Below are 18522 nucleotides of genomic sequence, written 5' to 3'. Positions count from 1 at the left end.
TGTTCTTCTTCTTTAGTATCATTTAGTAGAATGGGATTTTCGAAGGTTTAGATCATACTATTATATTATATTCTTGGTTCAATCAATTTGCATGATTAGATTATATGTCATTCAAATATGGTTATGTATAAACAACAGAAAAAAAAGAAGATCGTCTACCAACAACAACAAGAAATTAAAGATTGCCAATGATGAAAGCAGTCTAGTCACTTTGATATAAATATTTATCTTGTATGTAAATAAATCAAGATTATTAGAGACAGCCGATTAATCGTACAAACAACCTTTTTTTAGACTCTTCCCCTTTTTTCGCAAAGACATATATTTTAAAATTAATTTAATTTAATGTAAGATGAAGATGAAGACAACTATTATTTTGTTGTTTTTGAAGCTACTCATTTCACTTTTATTAATCCTTCCCCTTTTATCTCTTTTATATTTATATATATATATTATATTTAAAGATGAATGATAGAATTGAACAATTTAGAGTAGTCTCTGGATTAATTCTTTTTCCATTATTAATCATTCAATTCTTTCTTGCTATGTTTGTACGATCCAACAATTGTAATTCAACAAAAGATTTCACAAAACCTTCAAGTCAACAATCAAACTATACACTTTACACCTGTATTTTCAGTAGAGAAGATTCCATCAACAATAGATTACAATGATCTCATTCGAAACTATTACTTGGATCCGCAAACTATAGTATCGATCTACCAGAGCCAATTGAATATGTTCACAAAGATCCAATTTACACTCAAAAATTATACTTTGTAATGGAAACTGTAAGCTCATCGTACTTGTTAAACGAGGAAAAGTATGAACAAAAATATAATTCAAAATTGGTTGAAACTTCTGAATCTGTCAAACCAAACCTATCATTTAATAGTTTAAAGTTGGCAACTACAGGTTTGTATATTTAAATAGTAAACAACTACCCCCACCACCAATACATATATATATATATATATATAAATATATATTAACCTATTATTATTACGATAGTATTATATTTTAGTGCAATATTGGTCAATGCGATTGCTATGCTTACATCTTGTTTAGAATTATCTGAAAGGGATAACGATAAATTTTACTTTTCTCAGACATGATTTTGAAGAGTCACCATTGTGCTACCGTGATGGAGAATATTATAATTTTTGTCAAACTCTATCTGGTTCAACAAATGATTATCCAGGCGGATTTCCAATGTTTTAAACCAAAATATGTATTTATTTATTTATCAAATTAAGTTTACAATAATAAATTCAAGGACTATTATAGCAACAAGATTAATATTGTATAAAACAACCTTCCTCCCTCTTTCATTTAATTTAAATTACTTTTTTAGATTAAGAGTCTGATTCAGAAGAAGAAGACAACTATTTGGTTGTTTTTATTAACTATTCATTTTTATCTAACTCTCTCCTCACTGTATCCTTTTATCTCTTTCTCTCTCTCTCTTTTTTATTTATTTAAAGATGAATAATGATAAAATTGAAACATTTAGAATACCCTCTGGATAAATTCTTTGTCCATTAATATTCTTTCAAATCATTCTTGTTTTATGTAGCGCACCATTGTACGATCCAACTATTGTGATTCAACAAACGATATCACAAAACTTACAAGTTAACAATCAAACAGTAAAGTTTACAACTTTATTTCCAGTAGAGAAGATTCCATCAACATTACGATGACCTCATTCTAAACTATTTCCAAGACCCACCACACCTTTAATAATATCAATCAATCAACACCTATTGAACCAATTCACAATGACCCCTTATACACTCAAAAATTATTCTTTTTCTTTGAGACAGCAGGTCCATCATTATACTAAACAAAGAAAAATATGAACAGAAATATCGTAATTAAATTGAGGGTCACTGGAATCGAAATAATAAAGTAATTCTACCAAAGAAAATTGGCATCACAAACAAAAAACAATAATCATGTGGAAATGAAGATAGCTCAAAAAGAGATGATAAAAAAAAGTTTAAAAGATTTAGTTCTATATTTAATTCAATCTTTGGATTATTTGAAAAATTAAAATGAATTTATTTATATATTCGCAAGCAATCAAAATAGGATCCTCATTCATGTCCCAAAAAAGGATTTAGATTTTTTTCAATTTTTTTTAGATTTTCAAAGATGTTCAAGGTGTTATAATCATTATCATCATCATCATTATTATTATTATTAATATTAAATTAGAATATTAATATAACCTCTATCAATGTTTGTTGATTAATCTAGTATCATTCTGTAGAATGGGATTTTCCAAAGTTTTAAATCCTTTTATTTCGCATATATCTGTAGACAATTTATTTATTTATTTATCTAGATACATAATGGGATTTCCCTATTTTAACCTAAACTCCAACCATAGTTCTTTTTATTTTAAATTTAAATCTAAAAACTAAATTTATAATTTAGAAATAAATACGTTCTGATCAGAAACCACACCAAAACCAAACCTAATTACTTTTAACTTTTTTATTTATCCCTTGCCTTTTGGTTTTTGATTAACACTACATTTTATTTTAAAAATAATAATAATAAAAAATAAAATTAAAATCCTATTTCTTGGTTGCGTTGGGTTGGGTTTGTAGTTATACCCAATATTAAAAAAAAAAAAATCTAATGGGGTATGTACAAAGCTTTGTGTCAGATTACTCTTTTCATCATTAAATCTTTTTTTTTATTTTGTATAATAAGCATACCAATATTTAGTGATGAAGATATACAACTACAAATCTATTATTTATTCAATTTTCTTTTTATCACAATTCTTATGGTTGACAATGTCAATGAGTTGGACTACAGATTATCAAGGTGGCCATATTGGTTATGTGTACCAATTGGATGAAAAGAAATGTGAATTACACATTCAAAATGTTACTGGTCCAAACACAGTTGACAATCACATCATAGCAATGTTTGACAATCAAATCAAGTTGAGTCCTTTTATTGTAAATGGACCTGCTCTGTTAGAAGATCGTGATAAATGGTATAGCAATTCAATATTGTTGTATAAAAGTTTCCCTTTGGGAACTAGAGAATGGGTTTTAATAAACTCTTCTCTTACCATTGAACCATTTTCAAAGAGAGACGAATATCTTTTTAGTATGTATCTTGATCAAAGAATGAGATGATGATGATGAAAAATAAATAGTAGATAGTATTAGTACTAAAATCTATTCTTTTTTTACAACTAAAGGTCAAACCATTTACTCTGGTGTAACCAATGATTTTACAAGATGTAATTCTAGAAATATTTATAAAAGTTCAATTTCAACATCAAGTCAATCACCAACAACCGAAATACAATCAACAAAATATAATTTGTCCAATTCTACCTTGATGATTGATTCTTTGATAATGAATGGAAATGGTAATGATTTTGAAATATTTTCTGTATGTGTCAAAGAAAAAAGATATAATAATATAATATTTATACTATATTTTTGTTTTCGAAAAAAGAATGAATCGTCACATTTTAAATTGAATAATATTATATTTAATGAATTTAATTTTAAATATTCTGGGTCTAGCCAAAGCGATAAAATCACTCTTGTATGTATAATAGAAAATTCCATTATTTTTTAAAAAAGAAATATTAATATTTCTTGATTTAATAGATTCCAATTTTGAAAGAATTCTATAGTATTTAATAATTCATATATTGAATTAAATGGTTGGAATATTTTTAAAGTAGTTGATGGATCTATAATGTCTATATTATCAAGTATAATTAATTTTGGTGATAGTATGGATAATAATCATTTCCAATCATTACCTTTAATTATTCAAAATTCTACAATGTTGGGATCATTTACATTGGCTGATTCAAAATCTGTAAACATTTCAGACACTATTATTGGTAATATAAATGAATCATCAAAATCAACATCAACAATCATTTTAAAACAAGATTCTATTCAAATTCGAAATATTACCATTCGTATTCTTTTTACCAACCAATCCAATTCAGAAGTTTATCTGTTCGGAATCACTGCCAATGATTTTATGAAACATTCTAGAATCCAATTATTCATTGATTGTTATACAACCACTTCCAATGTCAGTCTTCCCTATCTCTACTTTTCAAACCAAACCATGTACACAAATTTTAAATGGAGTAATATTGAAACCTTCCTTTTAAACTGTCAATCAAGTTCACCAAATCTTCAATTATTCCATCTTTACAATACTACAACCAACCAATTATCTTTACTTTTAATTCCACCTTTAAAAGATGATAGTAGTGATTATGATAATAATCACAACTATTCAACAGATACAAACAATAGTACTGCTGATATCAGTGAATCGAAAGATAGAACAGATGATAGTTACTTTCCTCCTGGTTACTTGGCACCTATTATTCTTGGAGCATTCTTGTTAATAATCATAGTTGCTCTAATTGTTTTTTGTACAAAATTACTTAAATAAATAAAGTTAAATAAATAATTAATGATTGGTTCATGAAAAAAGGTTGTTCATTCAATCAAAAAAAAAAAAACAATCAAAAATAAATTTAAATCAAATTCCCCCCAAAGTCCATTTGATGTGGGTTGATTGCCTCTCTAATGTTAATAATGATCAAACATTCTATTTAGATCTATTTATATTTCTACAACCATGATGAAATATGAACACACCTTTAGATTTTACTCTACATGTGTTTTAATACCTATACTACTCTTTCAAATTCTATTTGATTTTGTAGTTGTACCTTATTATTATCAACCGAGTATAACTATCAAGCAGACCATCAAACAGAATCTACTTTTAAACAATCGTAGTGTATCGTTTACACCAACATTTCCATCGATCACTCCTCCGGCACTAGATTACAATGAATTGATTAGACACTATTATCAAGACCCCCCACCTCCACCATTATCAAAAATACGTATCATTAGACCTGTACCAATGTCCATCATTCATAAATTCCCAATCTATAGTCAATCATTGTATTTTGGATTATCAAGATTATCAAATAACTATATTGACAATCAAGAACAATACCAACAACGTTACAGTCATCATTTAATATCAAATTCTGAATCAATATCAATTCCAACCTTTAATTTAAATGTTTTAAAGATTCCATACACTGGTATGTTAAACCAAAAATACTACTATTCAATTATTTATTAATATTATACTCTACTCTACTCTACTCTTCAAGTATTATATTATCTCATTCTAGTAGGACATGTTGGAATACTCTATGATTTATTTAATCATGTAAAGTATCATAATACTTTTAATTCAACCAAAGCTGGTTGGTCTTGGATATCACATACAGTGTTAATATTTTATGGTATCATTTTATACATGTCAACTCTTTTCATTCCATTTTTAAGACATGATTTCCAATCATCACTACTTTGCAGTGACCGTAATGGTCAATTCCAACATTTTTGTCAGACTCTATCTGGGTCATCAAATAATTATCCAGGGGTATGTATAATTAATTATTTTTGATGAATTTAATTCAATTAATATTAATATATCCATCATTTATTATAGTATCAATCAATTGAATGGGATTTCTATAGTTTTCAATATTACTATTCATACATGTTTGCAATTCAATTTTTGATTTCAACAAGATACTTTATAGTCACCAAATTTAATTTAAATAGTTCTTATAAACAAAAAATTAAATAGAAATATTTATTCTATCTGTACTATAAATAGAGAAGCTTGGAAATAATTGATGGTAGGTCGGATGAATCGATCTGACAAAAACGACCTTTCCTGGGTTTTTTGAAAGATATTATGAAATTTCATGTTCGCCTCTCGCTTTTTCTTGATTACCACCCTTCGCTCCCCTCAACCCATAAATTATCATTAATTTTTCTGTTGGTGTGGTTTTGATAACTACACACTACTCTATACCAGCACTGTCGTTTGTGTCATTATTAATAGTAGTCATTGTTATATACAGATAAATATTTATATTTATATTTGTATTTGTATTTATTTCTATTTTTATATTAATTTTTAGTGTAGAGTACAGTTAATATTAATATATATAGAGAGATAGAATAGTAGAAAGATGGCCACACAATATGATGTTATTGTTATCGGAGGAGGTTTATCAGGAGCTCAATGTGCTGCTGATTTGAAATCAAAGGGTGTTAATGTATTATTGATTGAAGCTAGAGATGTATGTAGTACTTTTATTCATTCATCATTCACGACACATATGTAGAGAGAGCGCTATGTGACGGGGGAATATGATTGATCAGGATAGATAGATAGATAAAGACAACAGTTTTATATTAATACAGTTTGTTATGTAATATTTGTAGAGATTTGGTGGACGTACAGAATCGATAAAGGTAGAAGATTATTGGTTTGATTTGGGTGGACAATGGATGGGAGGTACTCATAACATTCTCAAAAAGGTGTGTAATGAATTACGTATCGAATCATTCCCTCAATACGACGAAGGAAACCATATACTCGAATTAAACAACAAGCATACCCTCTACAAGGGAAACATCTCCACCTTGAACACTGACTATAACTTGGAAGGTCTCGAATCCACCATTGCAATCATTGACAAGATGGCCGAAGAATTGGATGCTTCCAAACCATATGATCATCCAAGAGCTAAAGAATGGTAAAGACATATATTGATTTATAAATATATATGAAGATATGATAGACTGACAATTGTTGTTTCAATCTCTTTTCTAGGGATAATATTACATTGGCAAATTGGATCAGAGATAATGTAAAGGGATCGGATGCAGTTAAGATTTTGAATTGGTTCTGTAAGGTATGTTTGGCAGGTGAGCCAACAGAGATTAGTTTCTTGTGGTACTTGCTTTTCATCAAGGCTGCCGGTGGGTATGGCGTGTTGGCCGATATCCGTGGTGGCGCCCAACAAGATCGTTTGATTGGTGGTTCGCAACAGATTTCAGAGCGATTGGTGAGAGAGCGTGTCGGCAACTTTTTGCTCAACTGCAAGGTCGTCGGCATCCACCAAGACAATGCCGGTGTGACCGTGTTGATCGAGGGTGGCCAACGTTTCCGCGCCAAGTTTGTTGCCAACACGATCCCACCTGCTTTGGCCGGTCGTATCGACTACAAACCCGCTCTCCCAGCTTCGCGTGATTCTCTCACCCAACGTATGCCAATGGGATCGGTTATCAAGACCATTGTCATCTACGACGAACCTTTCTGGCGTAGAGACGGGTTCTCGGCCGAAGCATTGTCCGAGCACGGTCCCATCTTTATCTGCTACGACGACTCGTCGCACGACGACAAGGCAAATGCCATCGTCGGCTTTATCGCCGGTCAAGACGCACGCGAGTGGAGTGAAAAGACACCAGAGGTCCGTAAACAAGCTGTCCTCGAATGCTATGCCCGTTGGTTTGGTCCACGTGCCCTCAAACCAAAGTACTACCTCGAAAAGGACTGGAAGACCGACGAGTTTGCCAGAGGTGCCTATCTTGCCTTTGCCCAACCCGGCACCCTCACCGCCTGCGGCAAGTCACTCCGCGAACCAGTCGGTAGAATGCATTTTGCCGGTACTGAAACAGCTACCCAATGGATCGGATACATGGAAGGTGCTTTGGAAAGTGGTCTCCGTTGTTCCAAAGAATTACAATCAAGATTACAACAAGATCAACAATCTTATAATTCAAAACTTTAAAAAACATAAAGTAAAAAGTAAATTCACTTTTATTGATATATATAAATATTAAAATAATATAAATACTTTGTTTTGTTTCTGATTTCTTTGTGTGTGCACAAACTAAAAAAAGAAATAAAAAATCGAAAAAAATCAAATTTTGTTTTTGAATCGTTCGTTTTTTTTTTTTTATTATACTTACTTGTTTCACACAAATTTACTATACACTCTACTCTCTATTATTCCGACTATATTATAAATAATAATAATAATGTCAAATACAGAAGAAGATACTACTACTACTACTGTTTCAGTAGATTCAATAGACAAAGCAGTCAAGAACAATAAACGTGGAAGAGATGATGTAGACATGGCAGTTGACAATGGAGATGAAATCATAGATGATGATGGACCAAATAAGAAACCAACCTTTGCTCAAATCACTGTTGAACAACAGGTTTGTAGAGCAATATAGAAGAATATCGAACAGCTGATCGGGATATTGTATACTTATACTTACTTTGATTCAATCATATCATATCATTCTTTTATACATCATTTAGGGAGACATACATATTAGAAAAATATTGATTCCACCAAATAGAATGACACCATTAAAAGAACATTGGAGAGAAATATACGAACCTATCGTTACACATTTAAAGTTACAAATTAGAATGAATCTTAAAACTAAAAGAGTTGAAATTAGAGTATGTCCTATTAATCACAACAAACAATCATTATTATTATTATTATTAGAGTGATATTAATTATTTTGTTTAGACATCAAGTGCAACCAATAATGTAGCTGCTTTACAAAAGGCAGTTGATTATGTACATGCTTTTGCTTTAGGTTTTGAAACTCAAGATTCCATTGCTTTATTGAGATTAGATGATTTATATGTAGATTCATTCGATGTTTTGGATGGTATGTTTAAACATTGGATATGACTGTAGAATGAATATATATATATATATATGTATATGTATATGTAACTAACCTATGTGTTTCAATTTATATTTTATAGTTAAAATTTTAAAGGGAGATAACTTGGCTCGTGCAATTGGTCGTATCGCTGGTAAAGATGGAAAGACTAAATTTACAATTGAAAATACTACAAAGACTAGAATTGTTTTGGCTGACAAGTATGTTTTCATCATGATTATTTATTATTATTATTTTTTGGAATTAATTTAAATCTACTGTACTTGATTGATGATATTAATATTTATTTATTTATTTATTTAGACGTATTCATATTTTAGGTTCATATGCTAATATTAGAGTTGCCAAGGATGCTATTTGTGATTTGATTATTGGTTCACCACCAGGCAAGGTTTATGCTAGATTGAGAACAGTTGCCAGTCGTGTTGCTGAAAGATTTTAAAAATACAAAAATAGATTTTACAAAAGAAAACAAGATTGTTGATTTAATTTAGGATTAAATATTTATTTTATTTAATTAATTAATAGTTATAACATGCATGGCCATGTTGATGGGGAACACAATCCTACAACCAACCAACCAACCAACCTTATTATTTTGAGAAAAAAAAAAAAAAGTGATCAGTTGCATAGGGAACGGCAATAGAATTGGTAGAGAATGAAGACATACAGAGTTGATGGTGAATCCAGTGATCAAAAAAAATACAAATACTTTGGATTTGTTTTATTAATATAAAGATTTGAAATATTTATTTTAATTTTGGGGTTTTTTGGTAGATGTTCGAGCATGTAGTTAATTAAAGGGGATAATTAACATGTGATTAATTTCGACGGGGATATTAGTATTACAATTAGGGTAGTGTTGACATTTTGTTGTTGTTGTTTGTTGAATGATTATTATTATTATTATTATTATTATTATTATTATTATTATGTTGGAATTGTTTTTTTTTTTACAAAAATGTTGGTAGACTTTTTTTTTTTTTAGGCACCCCAAACTACAGCTGGATTGGTAGCAATCTTGTTTGTAAGAGCGGTAAGACCAGAGACGATGGCACCCCCATTAGACCATGGGAAAAAGTGATCAGTTGCATAGGGAACGGCAATAGAATTGGTAGAGAGTGAAGCCATAAAGAGTTGACGGTCGATCCAGTCTTGGTCAAAGATGGTTTCATAGATGTTGACGTATGGAAGATCCTTGAGTGGATTTGAACCCTTGATGGCATAGGTAAAGTTGAGGACGGCAGAAGAGATGACCATGATGTTGAACTCTTGTACGGCAGTCTTGAGATACTTGTTGGTCAACCAGACTTGTTGAGAGGTAGAGACAGAGTTTGGAGTGAAACCCATAGCGACCGATCCATTGGGGAAGAAACCAAAACCAAGAGCGACATTACCATCGTTGGCATAGGATTGGAGAGTACCCATGTTGTTCATACTCATAAAGTTCATGTAGGTGTTGGTGTAGGTGATGATCGATTGTTGATTGGCAGAGATGAATCCCCACTTGGAGTCAGTTCCGTCGACAGTCATAATACCGGCTACTTCCTTGGGGTAGGTGAGCGAGAAGACTTGGGTAAAGATAGAGCCCCATGACCATCCGACGAGGATGTATTTGCCCTTCAAGTTGGCAGCTTGGAGTGAGCCGTGGAGACGGAAGACATAGTCTTGGGTGGTGATGGGGTATGGAGCAGAGTCGGACCAGCCATAGCCATAACGATCCATGAAACAAGCCTTGCTAATGTTCCAAGCTGGCATGTTTTGGAGAACAGATGGGATCACAGACACCCAAGCAGTCGAAAAGAATGGAAGACCGGCATCAAAGAGAGCGGTTGGTCCGTTTTGGTTGGCAGTTGTCACATTCGAGTAGCAACGAATATGCATCTTTAATCCAAGGTATGATGGATAGTACGATAAACCAGTATCACCAGCTCCGAGATAAGCATTGGATACATCTGGATATGCACCTTGTGAATTAGCAATTCCAAGTATAATTGAAAGTACTGCAAGTAATTTAATGAACATCATTCTTGTATAGTATAGTATAGTATATTAAAGTTTGAATGAATGGATTATTATTATTATTATTATTATATGATTATTATTTACAAAGTATTATTAATATTATTATTATTATTATTATGTGGTACAAATAGTATTATTACAAATATATATATGTTGATTATTATATGTATCTACAAATATTTAGAAGATGATGTATTGTTTGTTTGTTTGATGAATTGAATTGAGAGGTCCTGATCAGGGTCCATTTATATGTTTGGTTTGATGGGGTCTTGTTTTCGTCTTTGTGAAATCTGCAGGAAGAACATTGACATGAGGGTGGGGTGGTTGGCACATATTACATCACTGTGTATACCCCCTATGACAACCATATTTAGACTCCTCCTACCACATCCCTCCTACTAGGAAAAGAAAAGATCGTGCAAAGAGAGAGTTGGTGAGCATTGGCTAGAGTGAGTTAGTGACAGAGGAGAGAGAGCTCTCTCTTTTAAAAAGTGGGAATAAAATTAGTAGGTGCATTTCAAAGTAGGATAGGTCGGTTGATGCATCAATGAGCAGCCCCCGCAACCATCACAACCCCCACATCGCTGTGTCTGATCACATGAATCGTGGTGCAGGAGGAGGAGCAAGAACAAGCCAATCATCATCGTCAACTTTGTTGGTTCAATTTGTGTTGCAACCCACCCCTCCCTCCCGCCACTGCATCGAACTAAATAAACAACACAGTTGTGCAACCAACATCTGATTCATCTAACTTTATTCTAGGTCGATGTCTAGAAAGAGCAGTAGAGCAGATGAGAGATGAAAGATGCTTGAGCAATGAGTCGACATTTCTGAGAGTGAGTGAGAGAGATGGATAGATGGATGGATGGTTATTTGTCATGCATGATGGTTTGCGTTTAAAACAATCAAAGGATGGATGACGGTGATGCGCATGTTGATAGACCGTCGGTCGGTCTGAAGATGGGGGCACTCCCACACTGCTCCCCCCTACCCTTCACCATCAATCATCGACCGAATCATTGCGATGCAAGCATGTCATGTTACACAACACCAATTATTAAAATTAACAACGATGTCAATGAGACCAGATTAATCTCTCTGCAGTTCTGTACTGTTGTTCTTGTTATTTTTTTTATTGATAGATTGCCCCAACCCACCTTTGAACCCCGATAACCTTGGGCTGGTTTTACTGCGCCTATAAACACACAAATACACAACAATATCTCGAAATCTCATCCTGTTCAGATTGATCTGAAAAAGTCGCTGAAACCAACCGAAACTTTCTTTGCTGAGCCATAGCATGAGCTACGAAATGAAATTAAATTAATCAACAACCTCCCTCCCTCCTTCCCCACAAAGATGATCGTCTTATTCTTTAGAGAACCAATCATTGACCGAGTTATCTGAACGGATACATACCTGCAAATGTAATTTCAAGATAAAGAAGTTTAGAGGTGTTTGCAGTATCTAAATCTTGATAAAGACATACCACGGGTTGCCAAAAACAGAGTTTTAGAGGTTTATAGTAAAGGTCAAAGTCTTCCAATCATCGATATCATTGACCCCTAAAGATTTAATCTCCAGGAGGTAGAGTACTACTAGCTAGTAGGATATCTACAACCGACCGACCGAAACAAAACAGTTTGAAAGAAAATGATGATCGTACCATCCAATGCAAAAGAAAGATCGCATCATAAATCGGTCAGTTGGTGTCATGGTTGTACACATTAAATAATAATAATCATACTTTAATATTTACACATCATTTGTTTTTGTTTTTGTACATGGATTTAATAATAATTTAATTTTGTTGGAGTAGGATTATTATTATTATTGTTGATCCTTTGTTTATCCATGCATGTAATCTTTCAAGTGATTTTCTGTTGCAGTTATTTTTTGTTCCTTTTCATTTTCTTTTTCTTTTTCCAATTCTTTGTTTTTAAAATATAATTCACTTTTCTCTTTAATGACAGAGTATATTGGATTGGAAGCGATACGTTTTTGAAATTCTGGTGATGTTGTTACCTTTTGAGCTTGTTGACGAAGCATTTGAAAGAGGTAGTGTGAAAATTGGTTGGTGATAAAATTGAGGAACCAATAGGGAACGAATTTCATTCGAGGGTCGGTACACGACACCACCTGCACATAGGTCTCGGTTGGAGACAATGGTTTGATGGTGAACCCAGAGATTTGGGTGTGTGACCGCACCACACTACTTGGTTTACCAGTGGGAGGTGGGATCACTACATTATGGTCAAAGTCGCCGTCTTCATAGGTTCTAGACACCACTACAAACGTTTGTTCCTTGTCTTCCAACATATCGACTCCATACCCATAGAGACAAAGGTCACGATCAGCAATTGGCCATGGACACTCTGCACGACAATAAATGACCTTTCTAAAACGATCATCACTCGCCAATAAATTGCATTCTGTCAATCTTGGAATCCAAGTATTGTACAAATCAACCTCCAACAACACACTACATATATTGAAAATGGGACTAGACACTATACCATCTATTCTAATACTATGCATTCCACTACCATTTTCCTTGTACATTGTATGTATCCCATCAACTTTATTTATTTCTGTCCATCCCACTAAATCAAAAGAATATATATATATATATATATAGTATGTTAGTCATCTCATCAGTTTCAATTCTAATTGTTTCTTATGTTTCCATACCAGATTTAAAATCTTCATGTAATACATTTAATAACATATCAATTTCTTTTGATTCTTGACGTAGTCTATTGATACGTTTATTTGTTGTGTATAATCTATCAATGATTGATTCGATTGATGAAAGTTCAGGTGTGTTGTTGTCTCCACCATTTACATTGTTGGCACGTATTGATTGTATGTATGAATCCAATTTTTCAAGAGTCTCTGCAGCAGCTCTGATTCTTGATCCCAAGCAATGATCATCAATCTCTCTAATATATTTATCTAATGTTGATTCTATTATATCCATATTTCTATTTTCTATTTGATTGTCATCTGATGATTCCATTGAATAGATAGATAGATTGAAAAGTATAGTATGTGAATAGTGTATATATATATAAGAGTTATACAGAGGGAAGGAGAGGGTGTGTTTGTTGAGATTCGTATATCTGATGATAGTAGTGTACACTATAGACAGAGGACTGAGATATAGGTTTGTCGATAATGGAATGAAAAAACTTTGCTGCAAAGCACGAATGTCTTTTGACGCACACACCAACCAAATAGTTGATTTAGTTGATTGATCAGTTATTAAATAAATAAGCAAACTAAAATATCTGCTACCGACTGGTCTAATACAAATAAATAATAATAGTTATAGTAATAATAGTAATAGTAATAGTGTATTAGTGAAATAGTATTCAAACAATAAATCTTCTATTCCCATCCATCACAATATATTTAATTTAATAATAATTACTATCAAATAAATATCAAACAAATATCAAACAAATATGATGATGGCTGAGAGAGATCTATAGGAGAGATTATACTATTATTATTATTATTATTATTTGTATTTACAAATATCTATTTTCAGGGGTGGTCTGTTAAAATATCATATGATGATGGACGAGTAGAGTAGTGGTGTCCATCCATCAGATCATGTTTATTATTACTACTATTATTCCTGCTCTCTTTTAAATTATCACATTTTACTTGCTTGATTATTTTAATTAATGAAAGGTGTTACCTCACATCAGATGGGCATGCACCATCAGCTGAAGCATGAGAGTCGTTCTGGTGAAAAAGGGGGGGGTTTGAAGTTTTCAAGGGACAAAAATGGGTTTTTTTTTTAAAGGAATCCAACCTTCACACAATTCTCTATTGTCTCTCTGATCCTCATTACAACCAGTAAATCAAGTTTGACAGAGGTAGTTGTAGTAATATATACAGTAGTAGTAATATTACATTATTCATTTATTCTCATTGCAACAGTGAACCATACTGTCTGTGTTTTTAATTGTAAGTATTGATCATACGTGATATTCATAATTGAAAAGAATTCTTACCGTCGGACGAGTTAAACTCATCTCATCATCATCATCATCATCATCTAACTAACTAAACTTTATAGTTATTTATTTATTATATATAGTGTAATTTAAAGAAGAAAAGAATATATATATTGTTGTTTGTTGTTTGTAGTATTAGTTAATTTATCTAAAGTAAAAAGAAAGAAATAGAAATATATAGATAAGATAGATATAAGATATAAGATATAAGATATAAGAGAGAGATGGATAGATTTAAAAAACAATCAGAATCTATTCTTGGTAAAGGAAAAGAAGGATTGATGAAGATAAAGACAGCTAGTACTGGAGGAGGAGGGGCATCTGGAAAGGAACAAGGTAAATTCCAATTTGACATTAAGATTTACTTTGTAGAGAATCTAGCCATCACCTCTGGTATGGTGTATGTATCGTGGAAGCGTGGATCAAAATCAACAAACAATGGAAAGACTCGGTCAATGCCTATAGTCGACAAACGTGTCGTCTTTGATCACAACGTTCAAATGATCACTACACTACTCAAAACCCCCAAAAAGACATTCGAGTCCAAGAACATCTCCATCTCTATCAAAGAAGACAAAGGCAAGAAAGGTACCACCATTGGCAAGACTATTGTCGATTTGGCCGAATTTACAAACGCAAAGGATGAACAAAGAAAAATCATCTCTATCAAACCAAAAAAGGGTAAAACTCCTTTAAATTTTGTTGTATGTAAAAGTAAAAGTAAAAGTTAAAAGTATAAAAGTTATACATAGTTGAGATAGATAGATAGATAGATACTAATAATAATAATTGTATTATGTCCAATAGATGGGAGTTAAAACAACTGAAATGCAAATTGGACCAGATGAAGAACCAATGACTGAAACCGACTTAAATTCAAATGATGGATCTGATGATGTAAGACCAAATATTATTTAATATATATATAATATATATATTAAATTGTTGGAACAAGATAATTAATATTAATATTAATATGGATGTTTGTTTATTTGTAGGAAGAAGATGTTGAAGATTTCACTCAAGATGATGATACGACAAGTGATATTTCATCATCAACTAGTCACTCTCATTCAAATAACAACGATCATAGTAATGGACATTCATCAACTTCACCACAATTAGTAAAGACACCATCAAGTTCATCTATTTCAACTCCAAGTTCATCATTATCACCATTTACAAAACTAATGGAAAAGAAACAAGACAAGGAAAAAGATGATAAAAAGGAAACTGATTATAAAAAGAGAATTGGTGAACTTGAAAAAGAAGTATCTGATCTAAAAAAGAAACCAGCAACAACCACTGCAGCTGCTGCACCAACACAAGAAGTGGGTGATTTAAAAAAGAGAATTAAAGAGTTGGCTGGTGAAAATGTAGATTTGGAAGATAGAGTTAAAGAGTTGGAAGAGAAATTGGCATCTGGCGGAAGTGGTAGTGGTAGTAGCTCACCTTCAATCTCTTCATCATCACTTAAAGATCAACGTTTAATTGCTGATCTACAAGACCAAGTTAAACAAAAGGACGAACAAATTAGAAAAAAAGATGATGCAATCAAACAAAAGGAATATGAAAATAGTGAATTGTCATCAAAGAATCGTCAATTGGAACGTGATAATACAGATTTGAAATCTCGTCCTCAACAACAACCTCAACAAAATGGTAATAATAATAATAATGGTAATCAAGAAGAAGTAGAATCATTAAGAAAAGAAATACATCAATTAAAATTGGAAGCAGCTGCTCAGTTGTCACCTGCAACTGGACCGTTGGTTGGTGGAGGTACACTTGAATTAAAGAGAAAGATTCAAGATTTGAATCGTGAGATTAAAGACAAGGATGAAACAATCAGTAAACTTAAAGCTGGTGGTGGAGGTGGTGGATCAAGTACACCAACACCAGTGGCTCAACCATCACCATCAACTATTCAAATGGCCAATATGGAGAAACAAGTACAAGAACTCAACAAGACTGTTACTAGTCAAAAACAAGAGATTGAAAAACTCAAAGATTTGAATTCTAGTATGTCCAAAAAACCATCATCCTCTTCATCCTCACCACCATCAGATGAGCTAAAGAAAGAGTTGATTGATGTAAAGGATAAATTGACAGCTGCAAAGGATGAGACTAGTCAATACAGAGAACGTGCCGAACACGCCGAGAAACAGCTGTCGTACAAGACAGAGGATATGGAAGAGTTGGAAGACCGATTGTCAAGACGTATTCGTGATCTTGAGGAAGCCAAGGACCAACTAGAATCCAAACTCAACAATCAAACTGCATCGGCTGCTTCCCTCAGTCTCATGTCTGGCAGCAGCAGCAAGTCATCATCATCATCGGACAAGAATAGTAAAGAAGCTGCTAAACAACTCGACAAGGAACGTCAGGAACGCGAACAAGTAGAACGCAACTTGGAAAAGGAACGTCAAGAACTAGGAAGAGAACGTGAAAAGGTAAAGAAACTTGAACGTGAAGTTAAAGAACTCAAAGATCGTGTTAGACAATTAGAGTCACAACTCGAGTCTGGTGGTACACACCATGGCAGTGGAGCATCTTCACCCATGTCAACTGGCAGTATGTCTAGTAGCACAGTTGCCAAGAGCGATCTACAAGAAAGAGAGGAAAACAGAATCATCGAGCAATGCATTTACACTCAAAGCCTCACTTTTAGAGATGGGGTTGGCGCATCAGCCTATTCACTCTACCACCAATTGTTGGACCAAAACGCATTCAGTCAAGAAAACTCGCGTCTCTTTAACAAGGTCATCTCATCGTTGACCCAAACCGTTGAAAAGTCAATGGAAAACTCTGGGGATCTATGTTACTGGATCTCTAATGTCTCGGGCTTGATCCATCTCATCAAAGACGGACCCAATAATCTCGACAATGATCGTGACCCCCTCCTCGACGGTATCTTGATCGACCAACAAATCACCTCTCCCTCTACCAACTCGCGTCGTTCTCCATCCGTCTCTTTCTACTATCAATTGGAATCACTGTGTCGTGAAACCTACTCTCTCCTGCTTCACAACATCTACAAGAAATTAAAATCAAAGATTTCAAATATTTATCAAGCTTCTTGTATTTTGGATAAGAAATCGTAAGACATTTTAAATACAAACAAAAAGAATATATATACTTATATTTGTTTTTAATTTTAGAAATAATAGATTATCATCAACATTAAATCATACAAACGATGATTTAAATAAGATTTGTAAAGTATTGAGCAAATTTATGACAATGATGAAAGATAAATATGTATTTGATTCAATCATTCAACAATTCTTTTCACAAACCTTTTACTATATTAGTAATAGTTTGTTGAATGAGATTTTGGAAGGTGGATCGAGTAACAATTCGTGTTCACCAAGTTCTGGATTCAAGATTAAACTTTCATTGTCAAAGATTGAAGATTGGGTTGCATCTAGTGAGGAACGTGATCTACTCAATTATTGCCGTGATTTCCTTGGTGGTATTGCCGATGCCGCCAATCTTATGGTTATTGACAAATCGATCTTTACCGATACTGAAAGTATCCAATCAGCATTCACTACACTAAACGTACTCCAAATCAAACGTCTATTGGAAATTTGGAAACCAGATCAACTCTCTCCCGATCCAATCCCTTCAAGTGTCCTATCAATGTCTCGTAGTAATTGGAATCGTCCAGTTCAAAATTTACAACTTACAATCGACCCCACTATATTATTAAATGTATCACCTGTACTCGATTAGATTAAAAACCAAACCAAATAATAATAATAATAATATACATCAAATATATATACCAAAAATTAAATGAATCCAAAAAATAATAAACCAAAGACTTTTATAAAAAATATAAATATATATAT

At 32.7% G+C, this 18522-nt stretch overlaps 7 protein-coding genes across 7 annotated transcripts; 5 read left to right on the top strand and 2 right to left on the bottom strand.

The window, feature by feature from the left end:
• Positions 1-104: 104 nt before the first annotated feature.
• On the top strand, positions 105-1703 carry DFA_05006 (uncharacterized protein; the record flags this gene model as incomplete). The annotated part of the gene is made up of 5 exons (XM_004360670.1): positions 105-125; positions 465-547; positions 713-919; positions 1110-1214; positions 1577-1703. 5 exons carry the CDS (start codon positions 105-107, stop codon positions 1701-1703), a joined length of 543 nt encoding a protein of 180 aa, XP_004360727.1.
• A 1107-nt stretch (positions 1704-2810) lies between these two features.
• DFA_05005 (uncharacterized protein) lies at positions 2811-5672 on the top strand (the record flags this gene model as incomplete). The annotated part of the gene is made up of 7 exons (XM_004360669.1): positions 2811-3132; positions 3227-3582; positions 3648-3672; positions 3725-4409; positions 4629-5131; positions 5225-5478; positions 5664-5672. 7 exons carry the CDS (start codon positions 2811-2813, stop codon positions 5670-5672), a joined length of 2154 nt encoding a protein of 717 aa, XP_004360726.1.
• A 407-nt stretch (positions 5673-6079) lies between these two features.
• On the top strand, positions 6080-7687 carry maoA (amine oxidase; the record flags this gene model as incomplete). Its single annotated transcript, XM_004360668.1, has 3 exons — positions 6080-6190; positions 6336-6649; positions 6727-7687. 3 exons carry the CDS (start codon positions 6080-6082, stop codon positions 7685-7687), a joined length of 1386 nt encoding a protein of 461 aa, XP_004360725.1.
• A 250-nt stretch (positions 7688-7937) lies between these two features.
• On the top strand, positions 7938-9054 carry pno1 (RNA-binding protein PNO1; the record flags this gene model as incomplete). The annotated part of the gene is made up of 5 exons (XM_004360667.1): positions 7938-8123; positions 8230-8376; positions 8450-8594; positions 8695-8812; positions 8916-9054. 5 exons carry the CDS (start codon positions 7938-7940, stop codon positions 9052-9054), a joined length of 735 nt encoding a protein of 244 aa, XP_004360724.1.
• A 542-nt stretch (positions 9055-9596) lies between these two features.
• DFA_05002 (uncharacterized protein) lies at positions 9597-10640 on the bottom strand (the record flags this gene model as incomplete). Its single annotated transcript, XM_004360666.1, has 1 exon — positions 9597-10640. The coding sequence occupies one exon, from the start codon at positions 10638-10640 to the stop codon at positions 9597-9599; it is 1044 nt and encodes a 347-aa protein (XP_004360723.1).
• Positions 10641-12485: 1845 nt separating this feature from the next.
• DFA_05001 (uncharacterized protein) lies at positions 12486-13617 on the bottom strand (the record flags this gene model as incomplete). The annotated part of the gene is made up of 2 exons (XM_004360665.1): positions 12486-13240; positions 13329-13617. The coding sequence occupies 2 exons, from the start codon at positions 13615-13617 to the stop codon at positions 12486-12488; spliced, it is 1044 nt and encodes a 347-aa protein (XP_004360722.1).
• Positions 13618-14889: 1272 nt separating this feature from the next.
• DFA_05000 (uncharacterized protein) lies at positions 14890-18403 on the top strand (the record flags this gene model as incomplete). The annotated part of the gene is made up of 4 exons (XM_004360664.1): positions 14890-15369; positions 15473-15562; positions 15664-17765; positions 17827-18403. The coding sequence occupies 4 exons, from the start codon at positions 14890-14892 to the stop codon at positions 18401-18403; spliced, it is 3249 nt and encodes a 1082-aa protein (XP_004360721.1).
• Between the last annotated feature and the right edge of the window lie 119 nt (positions 18404-18522).

Source organism: Cavenderia fasciculata (genome assembly GCF_000203815.1).
Source record: "Cavenderia fasciculata unplaced genomic scaffold Scf_Dfasci-G-o-80e12.f1-5, whole genome shotgun sequence".
NCBI classification, from domain to species: domain Eukaryota; phylum Evosea; class Eumycetozoa; order Acytosteliales; family Cavenderiaceae; genus Cavenderia; species Cavenderia fasciculata.
The sequence above is the reverse complement of the archived record's forward strand: the minus strand, read 5'-3'. Positions and strand labels throughout refer to the sequence as shown.